The 16,190-nt window shown below is 37.3% G+C and overlaps 1 protein-coding gene across 2 annotated transcripts in view; it reads right to left on the bottom strand.

The window, feature by feature from the left end:
* RFTN1 (raftlin, lipid raft linker 1) overlaps positions 1 to 16,190 on the bottom strand; it is a 106,750-nt gene that overhangs the window by 40,733 nt on the left and 49,827 nt on the right. For both annotated transcript variants that reach the window (XM_079300148.1, XM_079300149.1), the window contains exons 3-4: positions 14,642 to 14,828; positions 4,122 to 4,230 (exon numbers count right to left, since the gene is read on the bottom strand). In XM_079300148.1, coding sequence (XP_079156274.1) covers positions 4,122 to 4,230; positions 14,642 to 14,828 — 296 coding nt within the window. The remainder of the gene's footprint in view (positions 1 to 4,121; positions 4,231 to 14,641; positions 14,829 to 16,190) is intronic.

Raw genomic sequence — 16,190 nt, 5'->3', positions numbered from 1 at the left:
TTTCAAAAAAGTGCAATTCTCTGCTCAACTTGCCTTTGTACCAGAGAGAACTGGGGGCCATTCTTCCAGAGGCCAACTCTAGATCAAGTACAAAGGTGGCAGCATCCTTGCAATGTATTCTGTTGGCACATTCCTCCTTGGGGTCCCACTCACTCACATCTGAGAGGTACCATTGCTTCCATGGCCCACCAGTGCTACTATAGGCAATAAAATAAATATCAAGAAACTTATTGGCAAAATCACTGCATCTGCAGGAGTCAAGATTATTTATAGAGTGCTTTGGACTACAGAAGTTGGTCTGAGGATCAGTTAAGAGAGTGACATGTTACTGGCAGCTTTGGAGCCAGTGCTAATGATTTGTACTCACTGAACTTGACCAAGACACAAGAGAGGGAGCAGCAATGAGCAGATTTGACACACACTGTCTCGTCCAGCAGATTTCATGGCACAATAAGCATTATAAAGGTGTTTCACAATGGCAGTCCTGTTACAAGTGGAACCAGTCCTCTTCTGAAAATGCAGAACCAATTACTCATCTGTACTGCCTTAGGTTTGCTGGAAGAAATTAGACACTGCATTTCTGAAGCAAGTAAGGGTAGACCAGCAGGGAGAGATCCATGTCTAGCCAAAACCACAAAGGAAGATGCCCGCATTTGGATTTCAGTTAAGCTGCACCATTTTTAAACTACATGCTCTTCTCTACTTATCATGTTTCCTACTTCTCAAAGACAAGAAATGTGAATCCTGCAATGGTGTCACACTGAAAAAAAGATCCTGTAAAAGAATTCCCTCTGATGGTGCATCATCAAGGAGATAACCAAGGATCCAAGGATGTGCTTCCTAAATTTTAAGAAGTCAAAACTGGGGAGACATGGTACAGAAAGAATCCTGCATTTCCTAACCTGTCACCAGCATGCCAAAGAAGTGAACACAGGAGTAAAACCTTCTGCCTGTTACAGTTCTAGACGTGTATCTCAGATTGATACAGAAAACAGAGATCATAAGAAATATATTTAGCATTCATACATGACTGAGTGTCCAAAAAAACCTTTACTTGGGATGTCAGTCTAGCTCCTCCTTCCCTTACTTGTCTCCACAGACTCCAGAGAACACTCTCAGACGAAAAAATGGTAACAGGATACACAGAAACAAAAAGCAACTAGGGAAGTAATTAAAGGCTATCCTATTTGACATGAGACATAAGTCTAAATATTACAAAATATGGTATCTTAAAAGTAACATCTCTACTTTTAACAATTTCAGAATGATCTGAGTCCCAGTGATCAAAAGTTCAAAAGCTAGCTTTGCTTATTAAAAAGCAGATGAGCCAATCTTTAATCTCTGTTTAGCCTGAGCACTAAAGACAGGAGTGTTAACACCAACACAGCAGTACAATATATACACAACAGTTTAGTTACTTCTTTCACTGCCCACAAATTATGTATCAAGGACACCATGGGACTGTTTGAGCTCTTTAGGACAGGTTAAGTTGCACTAGATACACAAAAAAAGAACAAGCACAGTGTGGTATGTTTACATGATTTTAAAGTACAGGAAGAGCGTATTTTATGCGACATCATGTCCCCAATATTAAAATGTTCCCTGCCCTGCCATAGTCAGAAACCAGGGCAGAAAAGCAATGGAGAGAGTGAAGAACTGGGACAAGGTCCAGCAGCACAGAGAGATCTCAGCAACAGAACACAGGTTTGACCAGAGAGTCTTCTTTGACATTTCCTAAATGTTTTGTAGTCAGCACTGAGGCACTTTGTTTCAGTGAGCAAGAAGTGTTCTCCAGGTGAAATAACCTCCTTGTTACACATTTATATAGAGCTACAGAAGAAAAAAAGCATATTACCTATGCTACATGCCACTGCAAAATTGTACTGTGTTTGCAGAAGGAAGAAGTTAATATTCAATATTATGTAGAAATTCAATGCAACAAAAAGTCAATCCAGCAAAGTTATTAAAATTGCATCCTTGTTCAAACTCAAGGTAAGTCATACTTGCTCAGCACCACACAATAAAATTAATAAAATTATTTTTCTCAGTGTATATGAATTTTTTTAGTAAGCTCAAGGAGAAATTCCTGTTATTCTGTTTTGAAAATATGGCTATTCTATTTAGTTTGGGGATTTTAAATACAGTGATTTGCAATACAGTAAGATGATAAACCTGTGCTAAAAGGCTCAGTTATGAAAAGCTTATGAAAAGATAAAGAATTTCCCTATTTAATTAAAATACTCTATTAACTTCAATTATATTCTACAGTTTGAGAAGAATTAGAAGGCTGTTAATTTTTTAAAGAAAGGAATTGCCTTATCTAACAGCTCTTTGTTACTATTTTGTTTGAAGAACATATTTTCTTTTTCCATTTATTTTTTTTGTAAACATTGATTTATATGCCCTTAAAAGCAATGGATATTTTTGTTGCTCAGACAAATTAGTTAATATGACAGTTAATTCCTACTCCCAAACAAGTCTTGTTTCCTGAATTAGATTTACATAAAAGTGTTGAGACTTTCACAATGTGTATAATCAGATACAGTGACACAGCATGCACTTGACAGCAACAGCTTCAAAGAGCTTCAAATTTCTCTACATCAAATAACATCTTAGGATGAGCGACATACTCAACCTACAGAGAAACAGTAAATATACATTCTAGCTATTAAAATTTAAATTATTATCTTTCAAAAAGGGATCTTCATAACCCCATAATCAAATGGCTTCTATCAACAGAAACATTTCCATGCCTAGAAAAGCATTCTAAAGAGTCTCAGAATTGGATATTTATGGAAATAAGATGACTCCTGGATTGTCATTTTGTTTTCATGTTATCCATACTCTTTCTGAAGTTACAGAAGCAAAGAAATTTTCTGTTTCAATGATGCACAATTTTGCTACCAGTTGTGACAGTTATGCCTATATTTCTACTCTGACTCAAAGAACTGAAGAACAAAATCAAACATGTTGAAACTGGTACACAATAAGTACACCAGTATTTCCTGAGTGTGAATACTTTGAAATAATCCAAAATAACATCAGAATAGTAGTGTAATAACACAGTTTGACCTGAAACTAAATTTGGGCTCAAATTTTTGAATATTATTATTTGTTCCAAAAACTTCAGTTTGTTCTGATACTAAAATCTATATATCTTTTAAGTATCAGATAGTTACAGCTGCATTATTTTTAATCCAGTTCTTACAATTCACAGTAAAAATGAAAGGTTGAAGATGAGTGTAGTCTGTCAAGCTGAGTCCCCATGAAGCTTATAAAGCTTGTGCTGTAGTTTGTTCTAGAAATTTTCTTAACTGTTATCACTGCAAATGGACTAAATCTAGACCAGTATGCCTACCAACACCCTGTGGCTAAATAAATACACTACTCAGTGCTAGTTTATGTAACATGCAACCAACACAACAGATGCTGCAGAATTTGAAACATGCACAATCTGAATCATTCTTCACTAAAATGGACATAAACTGCTAATTTCTGGTCTGGCAGAATATTATAGTGTCAATAACAATTTTTTAAAAGGAGGCAAGAGATAAAGAATTGCAGTATTCTCTTCAAATTCCCCAGTATATATTTAATATTTAATTGTAAGCAACACTCTTTTGGTTCGCAAAAGTATTTAGGTTATCAATACCAACTCTATCAAACACCATGTGATATAGAAACAAAAATTAAATAATCTGAGGGCTTCCCTGGAGGTAAAAGGCCTTTTAGGTAAAGAACTATTCAATAGGGTATCTGGACACTAAAATGGGAACTAGATATATTGTTTCAACATAAAATGTTGTACATTATAGGACCATCTTCTAAATTGATATCATCTGTGAGAGGTCATTCTCCTGTGACACTACAAATAATAACAATAACAATAATAATAATAATAATAATAATAATAATAATAATAATAATAATAGGATCAGACTTGTTTCTCTCAAGAAGTGTAACTGCTGTTCAGATACTTAACACCAAATTCTAGGGCAGTATTTCAGCTGGTCCAAGTGATAAGTATGCCTGTTGCCAAGCTGACAAAACTAGAAACAGTAATTATAGTGCAAATAAAAGCACACTGTTTTGGAGTTTGCCCCCCTTTTATTTTTACTCACTTTCTTAATAAAATCAGGGATCTCCTTTTTCTCTGAAAGGTGGTTTAAAGAGGAGCAGCATTCTACCTCCAAGACATAGCCTTCATTATTGACGTCAGCTTTTGAAGACCTAAAGAGGCAGACAGAAAAGAAGGGTCAAATTCTATTGTTACCACTGGATACCCAGGCATCCCATTTATTCCCATTTATAAGTATTTCTTGTGGAGAGCTAAACTTCAGACAAAACTTTGGCTCCAATGCATTCTCCCCCACTGAGCTCAATACAGTTCTGACAAGTGGCAGCTACAGTATCTGACCCACATGCTACGGGAGCAAATCCCTTAGGGACTTCCAGACTTCTTTTTCTGTCCAAGAAATACTTCCAGCAGCCTGGCATCTAGGGCCAACACCAAGGAGATGCATGGATAATATAACTCAGGATATACAAAAAAGAAAGTTCCAATGCAATGTTCTGACAGATGCTCTGTGCCCCACAGGGCAGCCTGATAGATTTATTTCAGACAGCAATTCAAAGAAACCCCATCTCTTTATCTAGAACCATTCCAAGTTAACATCTAAAACCAGGGGCTAAATATGTTTTGTTTCTGAGAAATGTAAAGTTATGCCTGAAGTTCCTTCTCTTTCAGATGAGACTAACTCCTAAAATAATTCAAAGCAAATGGCACCTGCCATATGCATTTGCTGAACAAATGAGCACTGTGGAAATAAGGTATGGATCAAAATATGCCAAGGGAATGTTTAGAAGTTAACTGAATGATCTTCAGAAACAGTCTGCAGGCAGTGCTACTGAAAGCAGTTTTCATCTCCTCCAGACTCCCATGGAACCAAACTGATGCACCTGATCAGTAGAGGATATCTAGATAACCACTCACTTTCTCCCTTTTTCAGAATACATGGAAGAACATTAAAAATAAAACCTAGCCTGTCATTCTTGGGATTAGTAACAAAGCAGTTATCTAACACTTCACAGAGAATCAAAATATCTAGTTCCAAGTGAAGAGCTAATCCTGGCCAGCAGTTGTTTGATGGCCGGGTACCTAGAGGACAGGAAGAAGGGTACAGAAGCTTGAACTGGGAGTGCTGAGGAAGCAGCAAACCAGGGGCTTGGCAGGCTTGCCATGCTTGCAAAAGCAAGCCTGTGCAAAAGGGCTGTTCTGGGGACTGGGACTGTGTGACACGACACGTAGGACACGCTTCAGCTGCAGATGGTCCCAGGGGCTTTCCCGAGACATTTACAGTTCCCCAGAGCCAAGGGATGCGTAGGCTGCTGACTGCAAACTGGCAGTGTTTCCTAGGCAATACTGCAGACACTTGCTATATTTGATCCTCCCACTTCCACACAGGCTACACTCTCACTTCTCTCACTTACACCTGAACAGGTGGTAGCAGACTGTGCATTGTTTGGGAACTATGAAGTCCTTTCCCTATCTGTTTTTCCCCCTCTTTTCTAGGTTCTTCTTATAACCTGTGGCTCCATTCTCTACTTCATTCTCGACAAAAATTTTAATGAAGCATTAGTGTTCATGAAAATTCGCCAAATATCTTTACAGAATTTACACAAGTCATTACTGGGGGACTAATGGTATTCCAGCACTACTCCTCTGCAACAGGCCCACATAAATTAAAGTAGCGAGAACAACTTTGTCAAAAAAATTAAAAAATCATTTTGAGAGGGACAACATGTGTACTGCAGACAACCATTTTTGGTGTTCTAAAGTCTAGATAAGAAAACCTATTTTGTGCAGACTTTCTGCCACAGATAAACTTGAGAACAAAAATAAACTTCAGAAAATTGCCCTGCTAGTGGTTTTACTGCTCATAGCTGGAGCTACTTTTTTCTTTTTTTAATCTGAATATGACTAACAGGAAAAGTAGCCCTGATGTTATCTAACCATGCTCCAGACAGAAATGATATGAACTAGGGCTCTCTGATGCTCAAGCAATCGATAAACCATCAAAACTGCCACTCGATATTGCAAAGTGCATACAACATCAAGTGGAGCAAATACAACTCACCAGTGCTTTGGCTGTTGTATCTCTACAAACCAGAAGTGTGCTATCAGCAACAGGCAGCAAGGAACCAAGCCCTTTTTAGAGAACCAATCCCATTTTAAGGGGTTAACTGCAAAATTCTACAAATGCAAGGAACAAACATCTCCACTATTTCCCTTCTTGGATAGAAGCTCCCTTCCAGCCCAGCTGAGGAAGCTGCTCCCCTCCCAGAGACTGTAAAATATGCCAGCTCAAACTCAAAGTAAAGATATCAAATCCCAGAAATTAAGTATATGTCATGCTATTTCTGTGCCCACCCATTTGGCAAAGGCTGTTCACAACTCAGGCACTGCTATGATCTACATGAAAATACACTATTCTAATTACTCTGAATGAATGAGAAAGACTGTATTTTAAGGTTTGAATCCCCTGGCTACGTGAAAAAATAAATCCTTTTCAACCTATATTGGTAAAGTCTATACACAGGTATAAGGAAGAGAGAAGCCAGCCTTGAACCACTCTCTCCTAATTCCTCTTCTCCCCTGAACAGCTCCTGAGCTCTGATTTTGTGCAATTTTTTGAGAACCTGCTTCCAAACTCTTGGAAAGGAGTAAGAGTTATCTGAGATACAGATTATATCCCTAAAAATACAGTGATTATTACTACAGCTGCTTAAAATGTCCTGTTTAACTCCTTCAAGAAGCACTTAGTTTAAAATACACTTCTGCTTGGAAATATTTAACTGGAGATAATTCCTTCTCTAACAGTTTGAGGGCTACCTCTGCACTAGGGCTCATGAAAGAAATGGTATCAAATACAACTGCACTATATTAAGAACATTATTTTACAGAACACACTTAATAGATCCTACTAAAAGCCATAAAAACCTTAGTTAAAATCATCCAATAGAAGGACTCTATATTTCCAAGAAGTGTTTTTCTATGTTCTCAAGTAAATTTTGTCTATATATGTTAAAAGCATATCTTTGTCTATACTGGTAGTTTTCACCTTTTTAGGAAAACTTTAAAAGCCTCTTATTCTGTCAAAAGCAAATAAACAGAACAAGAGCCATAGCTTTTCACACAAAAATAATAAATACCTGTGGATGTCACAGACCACAAAAATAATTTTCTAAGCAAAGCCAGGTGGGTAAGGAATTGTTTCTAGTCTCTATGCAATAAATGGTGCATTTCATACACGTATCATAAAGTATTTCATAAAGATCATAAAAGTGTGTCACTAAACTCTGAATATTGTTAATACAGTCATAGAGAAGTAGATAAATATAGGTACAGGTAACTTCTGTATCAACAGAAATTAATATAGTTTTAATTTTATTAATTTAATGAGACTACTTTTAGGACCACTTTCATTAGCAACTATGAAGTAGGATCCCCAGAAAAGGTACATCTATCAAGGTCCCAGAAGCAAGAGAAAAAGTCCAAAGAGCACAGTTCTGTGCACTTGAATTCCTCTGCTCTTTTCTGAAAAAGGATTGATGTCAATCGTGAGAAATAACCCAATAATCTATACCCTGGAGTCTCTTACCATTTTTATAGCACAGGATGTTACTGGGAGTCCAACATATAAAATATTTTAAAATTAAAGCAATGGTTTTATGCAAAGTTGATTTTTACTTTCCCATCATAAAATATTTCTCGACAAAAAGCAGAAGAGAAAGAGAATTGCTGAGATCAGTTTAGTCAAAAATACGTGTAAGCTTCAGCAGCTCTAAAGATCTCCCTTTTCTTCTGGATGCACACTCAGCAAGTTCTTCCTTTTCCTTTCATCCTCCTAAATTGGAAAATTGAATCTTCCTCCCTTCATTCCTGCAAACATTTGGAGGTTTTGTACTACTTTTATTCCTCTGATAAAAAAAATTGCTGGGTTAATTAAAAAAGGTCCAGCCCTGAAAGAAGCACACCTGGATACACTAATGCTGTACTCTTCCTGGAAGCCAGGATGAACCAGAGAAGCTGCTACATCCAGACTCACTCCAACACCCTGTACTCACTGCAACACATTTTGGGATACCAGAGAAGGAACACAAGGGACAGCATGAACAACATGAGCACTTTCCCTGCAGTGAGGAAGGGGAGTCTCCTGCCTCCTACCCCAAGAGAGGACAACCACTGGCTGGCCATGGAGATTGACAGAAAACTGCATTGCAACTTATACACCCTGGGCTTTCATTTGTTTTTCTTCATTGTTTGTTTATCATTAACAATTTTCCTGAAGAAGAATTCCTCTGCCACTGTAGGTGCCCTCAGTGCTCACCACGGACAACCTTAATCACAAGATGGCAAAGAAGTGAGGTGGAATTTCAGTCTACCTGATGCTGAGCAGAGGAAGAGCATTCACAGGACTCTGGGGTGGGGGTAGAGAATACTCTGAAGTTTTACAAATACAGAAAGGATTCAGGACCACAGACTTCCACAAAGTGTCATTCTGAATCCTAAAGAAGGCTTCTAGTGCCACTAAACAAGAGGATTATACATAGAATAAATAAGATTTTAACTTATAATTGTAAATTCACTGGCCGAAAATATGTTACAATGGTGGTTTCACTAGGTTGTCATTTCCTGCACAGCTGTTTGCTGTTAAGCACTGTTTCATGGTAGAAAAACCATAACCAGCTGTGGAGAACCAGTAACTTGCAGAGTAACTATTACAGCTGACAACTTGGTGTCTGTTACAAACTGGATTTCCAATCCTTTTCAGATACAAGAAGGAATAGAGGAAGCCAACATTTGGTCCTAATCTTCCTGAAGTTCCCTGTGCCCATGAGCTCAGCAAGCCAAAACACACTCGTAAATTGCACACTCTAAAATTACCATTTCATTAGGATGATGCTAAGAATGTAAGTGCAGTTTTGAGATTTTCCACTACACAGGAAGAGCTCTACCATTCAAATAGAGCTGTACATTCACAACAAACTGGTCTACATTACAAAAACAAGAAAATCACACCAAAGTGATTAACATGAGCAGCTGCTATCTCTACAATTTCAGGTTTAAAATCCAGCAAAATTCTGAAAACCAAGAAAGCAACAACTAAAAAGCCATAGGTTTTATGATGCCCAGCCAAAAAACACACCATTTTTTTATAAAAATAGAAAGTATATTGCATCCTAAGAGCCTGAAGTCTAACCCACGTGCCACTGTTTTAATGCTATCACCTAAACATTTTCTTTACTATAGGAAACTTTATCACTGGAATATGTATTATTTGTTAGTAAAATTTATAAACTTTTTTTAATGACAGTATATAAAGATTCTTCAGAAAAGTTTGGGCTTGTATTGATACGCAGGCATCTTTAATGTGCAGTGTTTATAATGTTCAGAATACAGATGAAAGAACATTTATTTTGGGTCACTGTTACAAGTTATTGTGAGGAAATATGTATTTCTTTGAACTTGTAACAAATAACAAGTCTTCAAAACTCAAACCATTGTCCTTTGAGCTAAAGGAAGATATCTGTTGAATCTTGGGCATGGAATAAATATTATCTTTTCATTACGCTGAAATCAGCCTGCTGAGAGCAACAACACACACAGCACTTGCATAAAAACTTGCTTGATCCTAATGCTCATGAAGATAAATTCAGACCTTTCTCATCTTCAAGCTTAAATCCTACATGAAAACCAAACAGACACACATGCATATACACACTTATATTCAAAATACAAATATATTGTATCAATGCAGAGTACCTACTTTCACCAAAGTGAAAAACCAGCGAAATCAGGAAACCGTAAAAATCTTAATTTACTATTAAACTTTTTTGAACTCACTCTGTCATATTCTCTTGCAGATAAGCAGAGTTCTTATTATCCAACCAATGATAGTTTGCATTTTGCCAGGACTAACAGATACAGGAATTACAGAAATAGAATTGGAACCCTCTCATCAAGTAAATACATGACACCTCATTATTTTGCAGAAAGGGAAAACAGCTACAAAGCTGTCTGAAGTAAACAGAGAAATTTAGAACATTTAGAAAAATGTTCTAAAAAATTATGGTTAAATTATACTACTTAGTCCACTTGTGCAGTGCAATGTTTCCCTGTTGGTTGCTTTACTGACTGAAGGTAAAACCTGTAGATGGTATCTCCCAACACAGAGATGGAACAATGGAAAAAAAATTCCTAGGATACCATTTATATATTTAAATATATATTTATAATTCTTAGAAATACCATTTATATCTCATATATATGCTTCTCTATCATGGTGAAATGAAGTATCTGCAAAGAAGTCAAAACTATTATAAGTGGACAGTTTGTAAGCCCAGACCCTGTACATTTCCTGGTAAAAGAGAATAGAAGTTGCCTTCCAGTGTTCAGTACTTAGAAAGGGAAACCAAAACATTTTAACTGACATCGAATTTCAAAACATTAAGATCCAGACAGTGGTATCACACCACAGGTTGCTGGGAACAAGTTCAAACTGCTTTGTGCTATGGTTTTGTTATAATTTTGTTCAGGGGCTGACTTAGCAATTTCTCTGCAGAGAACAGGTAATCTGCAACAGCCACAAACTGTCCAAAATAAGAATGCACCCAAGACCCCTGCACAGAGATTATTAAAGCAAAACAACAGTGAGTGTGGAAATAAAAGGCCAAGGAGAAAAAGGTTATTGCACACAAAAGGAACTACTGATTTCTGTTCCTCAGGGGAATGTAAGCAACATGTGTAACTCTCCTCATCTTGGTTAGCCAGAACCTCCAAAATACCTGGACCTTCCCCCATCCCTTCAATCAGCAGAGACACACTGTCACATGTTCATGCTTTTCAGCTTTTATTCCCTTTCCTGAGATTCTAAGTGTCAATCAGGGTAAATCTACTCATCTCAAGCGTGACTGTGAACAGCAAGCCACACCTGTGCTTCACTCTTGGGGCCATCCCTAAATTCGGGAAAAAAAACCCTGTAAAACACTGGGCTCTAAGAGTTTTCTTCACACAACTGATACAAGTTTTTTCAAGATTTCTTCTTCTAGAAGCCCACATATCTCAGAACTCAGCACAGACAACAGAACAGACAACTGTTTTTTAGTTAAGTCCACTGAAATTTAGAAAGAAAGTATGAGCACTGAATTTATTATTCTTTTATCTGACTCTATTCTATGTGACTTTCAAAGCACTTTCCAATCAACTGCTTAGTGTACACCATGCAATTAGATGCTACAAAAATATTTAAATTTATTATATTAAATTTAATGAGAGCAATGGCAGAGTTGTTTACCAACTTGGTAGACTATCTTCATGCCCAGTGCCTCTAAAGAAATAAACACTCCTACACTTACTTCACTTACTTTAATTGAACATACCTTTTGCACTGCAAAAAATTGCACTGTTGATTTTTTTAAAAATATGTCCCTTAATTCCCTATTTTCCCTAACACTTCCAGCGGACAATCCTTGGTTTTCAACATGTACAGCTCTCATGTATGTTAGGGATGTGTTTCTTCAAACGTCCTACAACAGGAATGACTCCTATTCCCATATTTACCACTCATGATTACATAGCCAACAAAGCCAGAGATACCAGTACAGATTAAACACAAAGCTATCAAAGTGACTTTAAAGTCATCTTAATGTACAATGCCACATGTACAATGTAAATTCACAAGGAGTATTTTGAAACCACAGGACACTGGCAAAATAGGATAAAAATAACACTAACAGGTACTGCTTCCACAAATTCTAACACACAACATGCCTCAGCACTACCTTTTCCATTTTACTGTTGAACAAATTCAATCACTGCAAATCTCATTGACAGCAGCAGCATGGTGTTACTGATACCCATCATCTGCTGCAGATGGCATAGCCTCTTTCTACCTTTGGAGAGGCAGAGCTATAAAACTAAGTCCTAAGCACAAGTCAACACTAGTAATTTTATACCATAAAACTGACATGGAAAGGTGCAACAGAGACTGAAGACTAATTCAAGCATGCAGCTCTGTCTCTATAGATGGAACTGACATTACTGTAGGCACTAATACAATGATTTAATTTCTGTTCCATTCAGGGAACATAAAAAGGAACATGGAAAACACACTCTGTATCTGCCAGACAATGGACAGATGAAGTTTCACCTGTGGTGAAACACTTGCAGTGAGAAAAGAGCTGCAGCCTCAGGTGTTCTGCAGAAAGCGCCCAGGAAGCTCAAGGGTGTGCCCCACATCACCAAGGCACAGAGTTTTTTATGACACTTGTCTCCCCATGAACACCATACCACCAAAGGGATGGATTTGTGCTCCACAGCAGAAAATGACATTACCAGTGACCCCACAACTGTGGCTGGACTACTTCCACTCCTAAAATCTTCTGACAGAAATAAACACTCATCTGATCTTAGCCTAAGCAGACCTAACTTCTACCCATGATTAAACTGTTCAACTGTCTTAAGATGACAACACACTTGACAGTCCTCAGGGGAAAAAATATAATTTAATCATTATCAGCAGTGTAATGAGAAAGGTTAATTAAAAAAATTAACAGTATGTCTCTTTTTTTTTCATGCTGTTACATATTTTTAGTCCTCAGCTGTTCGTGGAATGACATAAACTTGCAGTTCAGATACAGGTGGCCTCTATGCAGGCCATAGTCATCTGAAATCTGTGCAACACCCATCTCTCTTCTCCACACTTGGCAATGCAAATATTTGCTGCACCCACACACGATGGAAGAAGCTGCTTCCATACTCTCAGCCAAATTCAGGAACATTTAAGCTACATGAAACATCCAACTGATGTAATTTCCCTTTCTGGTACTTGTTTTTTTCCTGCTTCACCACGTCTCTTCCGCTTCCCTAGGCAGTCAGAAATGACAGATAAGAGAATGCAGAGAAATGGACTGTGAATGTAAAAGGAAATATAATTGGTTCAAGACTCTCTACTGTCTTCAATTTTGTACAGTCATTTACAGCTGTCCAAAATGTGTGACACTGGCACCCAAGTGATTGAGCAGGCAATTAAGATTTTGTACTCTTCCACAATCACTCTGTACAGATGTGAACTATTGGATACAGGGTGAGAGCAGTGACACACTGAGTGCTCTGGCTTGAGGGCCACATCACTCCACTGAGAAGGAAGCTGCTCTTCCCTGGCAGGTCTTCAGAGCTCAGACCTGCAAGATGTTGAACCCTCAGACCCTTAACTAACAGAAGTCTTAAGTGCTTACTTAACATTACAAACTCATGCATGGCAATACTTTCATTGCTTGCAGCAAGGTATTACATAGGCAGGGAAGACAAGGACCCAAAACCACACAAGCTCAGCCCAACATCACTCAGCAAGGCCACTGTTCAGCCAAACACTCTATGTTTTAACCACAAAAATGGAAGCCATTTAAACAATAATATTGGGCAAGCCAGCATGAAGTTCTGTATGAATAAAACTAAAATCAAGTCAAGGTAAATTAAGAATTATTTTAGAAGCTCAAATTGCCTGTGATACCTAATGCCTACATATACTTGGTAAGAAAATGCAGAACTTTTTCCTTAGGTCAGAGGCTGAGTTTTAACTCTGTCCATAACCTCTATCAACTGGCTACTAGGCTGAAGCAAATTGAATGGTGAAGGGTTTGCTTTTTAAATAGAAGTATAAACAAGTTACATCCTTTCCTTCAAGCATCAGCACAAAGAGAGGGAGTAGGATTGGCAGATGGGAGGTTTAATTATCTGCCAGCTTTCAGAAATGGTCATTTTAAGAAGGGCTGGGCTGGGGAATGCAGCTAATGTAGAAAACCATAGAAAATGGCTGCAACAATACAGCTAGCTGCAGAGCTGGGGGTGGTCAAATAATATTAAATTAGGTTTTAACCAAAAATCATATGCTTACAAATATCCACATTTTCATTTTCTTCTGGGCTATTTAACAGCACATCCTATTTTTTTCTTTTTAGAAATCAAATTAAATCATAAAAGAATTCCTGTTTCCTTATTAATATTCATAGTTTGATTATGAAAAATATTCCTGATACATTTTAAGAAGTGAACAGAGCAGAAAAGCAATCTTTTTTATTTATGGAATTTGCACTGGCTAAAAATTTGAAAGAACTTGTATTGTTTAAAGAAGGGCCTAAAGTCTACACATAAATTTAAGAAGTATGCTTTAGTACTACAGTTCTCAAATTAATTGCATTAACTGTAACCATCTAAATACAAAATATGCCTTTTCTAAGCAAACAATTCCCCTGTCATAATTTAATCTAATAAATTCTTAAAGGATACCAACAAGACCATCCTCACAAACTGTCATACATAGGGCTTGTTTGTTTGCTTCTCATGACAACACATTCCAAAATACAGAGCATATTTCAACTTGTTATTCTCCAAGCTGCCTGCCAAACTGCAGACAAATTGTAAACATGAAGAACATGTTAAGCCTGTTCAAGCCCACAAAAAAAAATCCCCCCAAAAAATCTTGCACAGTAAACTCTGCTATAATTTCCTGATGTAGGTCAAAACTCAGCAGGAAATCAAATTGTCTATTTTTATCCCAGTTCACTGGAAGTGCTTTACCTTTCTGTTTTCTTGATAAGCACAGCCCTGAAGATTTGTTCCTGGGGAGTTTTCTCTTTTTCATCAGTTGGTTGCACAAAAGGGTGGACAGCAGCCAAGACAAAGCCCTGCTGGTACAATTCTTCCAGCTGAGCTGGAAGATCACACAAGGAGGAGAGCTTGATTGCAGATGATCCTGGCAGCTCAGCTGGAAAGAAAAAAAGAAATTGGTCAATAATCTGACACTGGACTACCATGTATTTTAAAATCCAGGCTCTTCAGAGTCAAGTAGGCTTCACACTGATCTACAATATTAACACCAAAACTGACCTTTCCTGAGACTCATTTTGTATTTCATATTTTATGCAGGCAGTCTTGGCGAAGGACTTGTATTACACAAGAGACTCATGTAATTAAACAAGAAGTCAGATATATTAAAATGCCAAATTCACTACACAGTCTGGCAAAGATAAGGTGAAGAATTTAATAAAAACAAGGCAGTTGGTCAAAAGATATTCTAGGTTTTAGCAGTCATCATAATAATTCAAGTAGAAAAGAGTGAGCCATGAGTCAAAAACACAAAACGAGAAAAGAGATAGTCGATGAAGGTAGAACATGTCAAATTCAAAAGCTACAAAAAGAAGCATCCATCTAAACAAAACCAGACTAAAAGATCACTGATGCAAGATGCTGATAAGACCAAATATCTGCCAATATGTCTGAAGATAATTTTGTAGGTATATTGATAATAGGAACCTCCAGTGATACATGCCCATAGAAAAGAGAAAACCTTTTAGAATAAACACTAAATCTTATACCTCAGGGTTTAAGCAAACCTATACATATTAGAGATGAGGATGAGACACAGCATATGAAAATAATCCCTCCTCAATCTGCTTACTGCAAGGTTTTATGCCTTCCTGTCAAGTATTTGTTGCTGACTCCTGTCAGACACTTGACATACACATGGATATTTCAGTCAGTATAGCAATTGCCCTTATTTCTTTGGAGTCTTGTGGGATTCAAAAGAAAATCCCATAAATCACCTAAAACAATGTTTTATTCTCTTTTTCCCTACATCAGTAATTCCTCATACACTTTTCATATTTTATGGGAAATGAAATCTCTCTTTCCTGACCTTTGCCTCTTCATTTCAATCTCACTTGGAGGATATTTATTATTTCATCTAAACCACACCAGGGCATACAGCATGGTGAGGTGCTGGATGCTCTTCCCTCCCACTGAAACCAAGAGGGAGGGGATGCTGCAAGAAACACAACAGAGGTTCCCAGCACCTTGCAAGCCTTTACTAAAAATAAAAGAACTGAAGAATAGTTTGTATGAAAGAAGCTGGCAATGCAAAATAAGGTTTCATTGTACTGCTTTTTCCATCAAACTGTATGGCTACCCTTTATGAATAATTTAAGGAGTTATCAAAAAACTAATAAATATTCAAACCAAATAATACCAAGGAATAATTTAAATAACAATAGAATAGATGTGCTTGGTATGTTTTTTTTTCCTCATATACAACCACGTTCCAGAAAGGAATAATGGAACTTTTTGACCA

This window comes from Erithacus rubecula (genome assembly GCF_903797595.1).
Source record: "Erithacus rubecula genome assembly, chromosome: 3".
Lineage (NCBI taxonomy): Eukaryota > Metazoa > Chordata > Aves > Passeriformes > Muscicapidae > Erithacus > Erithacus rubecula.
Note: the sequence above shows the minus strand (reverse complement) of the source record. Positions and strands in the feature narration are given on the sequence as shown.